Source organism: Austrofundulus limnaeus, unplaced genomic scaffold (genome assembly GCF_001266775.1).
Source record: "Austrofundulus limnaeus strain Quisiro unplaced genomic scaffold, Austrofundulus_limnaeus-1.0 Scaffold7, whole genome shotgun sequence".
NCBI lineage: Eukaryota > Metazoa > Chordata > Actinopteri > Cyprinodontiformes > Rivulidae > Austrofundulus > Austrofundulus limnaeus.
In genome coordinates this window covers 2,394,877-2,401,738 of record NW_013952409.1, presented here as the reverse complement: position 1 = coordinate 2,401,738, position 6,862 = coordinate 2,394,877, and the positions used below count along the sequence as shown (strand labels likewise).

At 40.6% G+C, this 6,862-nt stretch overlaps 1 protein-coding gene across 1 annotated transcript in view; it reads right to left on the bottom strand.

The window, feature by feature from the left end:
* etv4 (ETS variant transcription factor 4) overlaps window positions 1-6,862 on the bottom strand; it is a gene marked incomplete in the record, with an annotated part of 48,870 nt that overhangs the window by 1,130 nt on the left and 40,878 nt on the right. The window contains 2 exon segments of the mRNA XM_014032819.1: window positions 2,458-2,630; window positions 5,484-5,531. Of these exon segments, the coding sequence (XP_013888273.1) occupies window positions 2,458-2,630; window positions 5,484-5,531 (221 nt within the window).

Sequence of the window (6,862 nt, the reverse complement as noted above, 5' to 3'; positions counted from 1 at the left end):
CAATTATGCTGAGTCAGGCTTGATTTTTAATAATCATTTCCTGTTAAATAAATAAATCAAATCAAATCAAAAAGTTATAACTCACAGCTGTGCAGAGGTGTATAAAAGACTTGGAAAAAAATTAAAAGCACAAATACCATAACAGACAATGCCTTTGATTAAAATGTATTTAAATGACAAGAAAAGTACTTAAGTAAAAGTCACAAAACTGCTGACAGCAGTCGGGAAAGTAAAAGTAGTTGTAGACACAAGTAATAAAGTGTTAAATATATTTAATGAAATTTAATCAAACAGTTCATTTACTCAACTTGGTTAAGTAAATTCAACACTTCGTTTTTTAGCATAAACAGCTCCCTTCATGATGAGTACGGTCATATTTAAAGTAAGGAAGTAAAAGTGTCATTTTTGGATTTGAATGTAACAAAATACGTTAAAGTTACAATTTTAAAAATACTTTCTCAAAATATGATTTACAGTAAGTACTGTAATGAAGTAAATGTACTTTGCAGGGGTGTATAGTAACTAAGTACATTTACTTCTTTACAGTACTTAAGTCATTTTCTTGTTAAAAACAAGTTATGTTTTGAATGTAAGTTGTACAGATGGTCTGTAATTTGCACAGCTTTTACCCTATTTTGAAGGGTTCATATTTATTTTATGTTTTATATTATTTTATTTATTTGGGCAGCACGACGGCTCAGTGGTTAGCACCAACGGCCCACAGTAAGAAGGTCCTGGGTTCGATCCCCGGTTTGGACCTGGGGTCTTTCTGTGCGGAGTTTGCATGTTCTCGTGCTTGCGTGGGTTTTCTCCGGGTACTCCGGTTTCCTTCACCCCACAAAAACATGTACAATAGGTTGTCTTCAGGCCCAGGCCTCCCTTGAAAAAAAGAGATCTGAGATCTCAATGGGACTTGCCTGGTTAAAGAACAGTAAAATAAATGTCCAAGTAAAATAAAATAAAAAAAAAAGTTAAGTAACCATGTCCTAACCCGCTCTGCTGACTTCTCCCCGTCCTCCTGTCCTCTCTGCTACAGACACTTTCCCCACWGTCAACAGTCTGCTCTAACCAACCAACCAGTGTGAAATCATGGCAGTGTTGGCAGACAACCTGATTCTGTCAGTTGGCTGCTGGACAACCTGGAAAACTTCTTTACCGCTGCTAGCTTTCACCACACATACACCAAATACAGATCATGCAGGAGGTTGGAGCAACATTTACTGTAACTTTATCATCATTTAGTCCTGATCTCTGGCCTGAGAGGTGATGGAGCAACATGGCTTTTAATCAACAGGTGTCTGTAATACAGGACTGTGACCACTAAGGGTCCTCAGAAGCGCTCCCCTCTGCTCTCTGTCCACATGTGGATTCACTTCCTTTTTATGTAGCTTATTAGCACTTGAATGTAACCGGAGTCCCACAGTGTTTGCAGGGAGAGGGGAGTGATGCTTGTCAGAGAACAGCCATAAAATGTCGCTCCAGCCCTCAATTAAACCCTCAGCTGGGCCGATAAAGTGCTGCCAACTCCGACAGAAACCCCACACAGCTGAGAGGGAGGAAATCGAGCCGTTGCGCCGCCGTGCGCGTCTTTAACGTTGGGGATGGTAGAAGCTGTAACGCTGGGGGGGGGAGGGGAGGGGTGGGCACTGATATTCATGACAGGTTGTATCCCACAGTGGCGGCGCAGGCTGAGTGCGCTCTCAGCCCTAATTGCTCCTGTAAAACTCTTGGCCCATCCATTTTTAATGTCCAGTAAAGAGACGATGGAAAACACGACGTGGACCCGAGCGTTTTAAAAAACTCACCTAAACGGGCGCCGTTCGCTGTAACCAATCAAACAGCAGACTTAAACGTTGAGAAAATGCCCTGACTTAAAGAAATGTAAGGAGGTGAAGGAGAACGAGGGCGTTTGATATCTTTGTGATTGTCCTTTGTTCATCACTTCATTGTTTCACGTTCTGAATAATGGATGGAGGACTAATGGAAGCAATGACGACGAGGAAAGCGGCCAAATGCCACTCCTAACAACTGTAGAAATACAAAGCAGAAACAAATACGTGACGACGAACTCCTATGCTCCGTTCAAAGCGGGATTAGATTCATGTTTGAGTTCCAAGAAGAACTGTAACATCCAAGGTGATGTTATTCTGATGATGTGTGGCGTGACGGTCAAACAAGCATTAAAAAGTAATGTTTGTAGCAAGCTTTACAATAACTATTTCTGTCAAAACATTACATCTGTTTATGTGAAAGAAATCAACAACTGCTGACATACGGGTTCTTTGAACGGATGACTTCTGACTTTGGACTAAGGGTCAACAGTTAGTTTGAAATGTAAGTCGGGACTTCAATCGGTGTTCTGAGAACAAAAGGTCTTCAATGGTGTCATTGCTTTTAGCTGAAAAACAAATATTTTCCCCAGAAGACCAAATGAAAGCGCTGAGAACCGAGTCGTACCTCTTCGGGTTCGATGAGTTTGAACTCCATGCCGCGGCCGGTCCAGGCTATGAAGTGGGCGTTGCTCGGGTCGTCCAGGAGGGCCACCAGGAACTGCCAGAGCTGCAGGGAGCCGCGGCGCTGGTAAGGTGTCCCTTCGCGAAAGACCCCACCCCCTTCCTGTTTGACGTCACCTGGACACAGAACGTAGAAACCATTTAAAATTATTTTATTTTGCTAAAACAAAACAAAACAAACACAAAAACCTTGAAACCTGACTAGGTTATAGACCTTTATGGTCTATTTCCACTCAAGGTAATTATTGGACCTATTAAAGGGGTGGGTAGTGTGAGTCTAAGCTACATCCTATTGGTTTGTACTATCCATCACACCTGTGACACAAATCACATCACGTTCCAGCAGAACATATCAGACGTATGTCGCCTGGTATGAAGATGACCGTGACAGAGGTGTATGCAACCAACAGGTGGCCTATYGTAGTGTTTGTCAAAGTGGGAGCCACGCCCCCCTGGTGGGGCACTAAGTGGGCCTCAGAAAGCTGGAGGGAAGATAAGAATAAAATGCAAAAATTAAATCTGATCAGTGTTTTCAAATCTGTTTTTCAATCATTATTTTAAAACATAATTTATTAAAGTTATTTAAAAAAGCGTAAGAGACGTTTGATTTCTTTTCATCAACAGTTTGTTTAAAAGGTGTTTATTCAGAGGGAGTATAATACACTGTTTAAAACATGTTAGTTAATACAGTTTTTGTTTTAAATCAATATAATTATTGAATAGTGAATAAAAGTGTGAAAACAGTAACATTTTAAAAGTTGTTTGTTTACAGATCCAGATCCTCCAAATCTGAGTCCATGGTCCTCAGTCAGAAAAGGGTGGATTGCGCTCTCTGGGTTGGGGGTGAAGTTCTGCCTCAAGTGGAGGAGTTCAAGTATCTCGGGGTCTTGTTCACGAGTCAGGGAAGAATGGAGCGTGAGATTGATAGACGGATCGGTGCAGTTTTACGGACTCTGTACCGGTCTGTTGTGGTGAAGAGGAGCTGAGCTGTAAGGCAAAGCTCTCTGTTTACCGGTCTGTCTACGTTCCTACCCTCACCTACGGCCATGTAATTTGGGTATTGACTGAAAGAACAAGATTGCAGATACAAGTGGTYGAAATGAGTTTTCTGTGCAGGGTAGCTGGGCTCTCACTTAGAGATAGGGTAGGAAGTTTAGTTATCCAGGAGAGACTCGGGAGTAGAGCCACTGCTCCTCCACATCGAAAGGAGCCAGTTGAGGTGGTTTGGGCATCTGGTTAGGATGCCTCCAAGGTACCTCCCTAGGGAGGTGCTTCAGGTATGTCCAACTGGGAGGAGACCCTGAGGAAGACCCAGGACACACCTGAGAGWCTATGTCTCTCGGCTGGCTCAACTTCAGATAAAGAAGATTGATTGAGTATGTACTGTATGTATGTACCTATGTATGTACGTATGCATATACGTACGTACGTATGCATGTACGTATGTACGTATGCATGTACGTACGTATGTACGTACGTACGTGTGTGCGTATGTACGTATGTACATAGGTATGTAGCTATGTATGTACGTATGTACGTACGTAGGTAGGTATGTATGTACTATGTACATAGGTATGTATGTACTATGTACATAGGTATGTAGGTATGTATGTAGGTATGTATGTACGTATATACATAGGTATGTAGGTATGTATGTACGTACGTATGTACATATGTATGTATGTACGTATGTACATATGTGTATGTACGTATGTACATATGTATGTAGGTACGTATGTACGTATGTATGTACGTATGTACATATGTATGTACGTATGTAGGTACGTATGTACGTATGTATGTACGTACGTATGTAGGTACGTATGTACGTATGTATGTACGTATGTACATATGTGTATGTACGTATGTACATATGTATGTATGTATGTATGTACGTATGTACGTATGTATGTACGTATGTATGTACGTATGTATGTATGTACGTATGTATGTATGTATGTATGTACGTATGTACGTATGTATGTATATACGTATGTATGTATGTGCGTATGTATGTGTGTACGTATGTATGTATGTATGTATGTACGTAAACTTATTTTGTAGCACTGTTTGTTGGTTTGCAAGGGGGTCCCCAGCCAGAAGCTAATGCTACACAACTCCTAGGCCATTCTTCTCCCCATTCCACCCTTTGGCCAGACTAAACTATTCTTTTGTCAAATGTGTTGGGCTGTTAAGGTTTGTGGTTTTAAAGAGTTGCACAGTCTGCATACACTTTAAAAAGACAGAAAAGATGTAGATTATTACATTTGGTGGACCTGTTTGGTCCAAAGTGCCTGGGTTGATTTTTTTTGTCCGTCCACTCCTGACATCTCTGCTCATCAGCCATCAGTTATAGTTAAAAACTGTTTTTAGAAACAAATTACTTTAAAAACTAACTGTATGTTGAACAAAACAGAGATTGTAAAGTAAAAAAAAAAAGATTTGCAATGTAACCGWTAGATGAATCGTTCAAGTCGTACATCTAAAAAAATATCAAGTCTCCAACCTAATCAGGTCAAAAATAAAAACAGCATTAAAAAAACTAATTAATTATCACACTGATTGGTTTTTGGTCAGTCGTTGTTACTGAATATGTTGTCCACATCTATATGTGAGAACCTGAGAAGCGTGGCCAAGTTACTGCTGTTGTTGCACACGTCAACGGTTCAACCAGCGGTGACACCTCAGGCCTTTTCACTCAACCTCCTTTATTGTCAACAAGCAGCGACACCATGGGAAACTGTTTGTCTCTGTGACAGAGGAGCCCCGCGCAGCACGTATGATGAAACCAGAGCCTTTAAGCTGCAGAGTGCACAGACCTGTTTACCCAAGGATCTCAGGTGTCTATAAGCTGACACTGAAGTGTGGAGATTTAAGAAGCTGTGACAAGAGCTCAACYGTGGTCCTTAAGCTACCAGCTGACCTGGTGGGACTGTGGATATGTGTGAAGGTAGACCCAAAGAGGCTCACCTTCGAACTTCTCTGGAACAACACGGGAGTCRTTCTCGAACAAGTAGCCTGAGAGACAAAGAAAGAGTTGTGTTAGGAGTTTCGCGCGGCCTTGATTTAAACACAACTAGCTTGTTAAGAATTTGTGCCAAATTTCAAATACAATTACACAAAAAAACAAAGAACTATTCATGCTAAAATAACACCAAACCAGAAACAGAGAGTGGATTTCAGAGTTAAACATCTAAAAGTACTCTTTGCAACACATTTTTGGGCCTTGGAGCTCCTATTTGCCGATTTTAAATGAATTCCAGCCTGAATGACCAAAACTGGTCCCACAAACAAAGGCAATGAAGGGAGGGGTTGTTTTCTTTTTTGCTGGGGAACTATTCTGCTTTTTTCCAGGAGTTCTGTTTATTCAGGGATTCACGAGGCAGGGGTGAGCTTTGAGCCCCTGCCAATGGAAACATGAACACACCACTGGCTGGCCAATGGAAACATGGACACTCTGAGCTGCTTAGCCAATGACCACAGAGCTATAACGAGTTCAGGCTCGAAGTAGATAAAACTTTACAGATCGACGAGATTGGCTAAATGCAGCTGCAGAAACCTTTATGATTCCCTCTGGTTTTAGCAATAAATTAGCAAATGGCTTTAATAGAGGGTTTGAAYAGGATGTTGTAATAAAAGTACTTTAGCAGTGAAGTAACTCACCTGCAGCAGAGAGCAATCAAAGGCTATGTTCACACTGCAGGCAAATATGACCCAAATCCCATTTTTTCAACCCCAAAGTTTAACATAAATAATGATGTGGTTAATAAATGAGACCAGCTTTTCTCATACCTACTGACTGTTGTTTACTGTTTGACTTAATCAAGGCTTTTAAAGATCCAAMAGTACAAAAAAAGAATTTAAATAAATATGATTTGTTCTAATATCGTATTGGGTCAATATAGGTATCATATCAGAAGTGAAAAGGCTGCATCAGGACACAGTAACAACCAATGTGGGTCTCGGACCGTATCGATACTAAAGTTACTCGATCAATACTTTACTTCCAACACGCCGCTTCGTTCAAAAAATGGAGCATCCGGTCAGAGGCAGGTTCCGATATAAACACTGAACCAAACAAGCATGTCAGACAATCATTTAATCAGCTTTGATTGAACAGCTTCAGAATGGACATGCTAACATGTAGCATCCATGTTTAGCTAATTCTGTAAACAGTGAGCTTAATATCACGTCTTCTTCTGTGCATGTGTGTCACATCAGTGCTCTGGAGAGTTCACACTGGAGTCTGATGGAGCTTGTATTTAAAATATAATGCAAACATCCATGCAATAAATAAATAAATAAATAAATAAATAAATAAATAAATAAATAAATAAATAAATAAATAA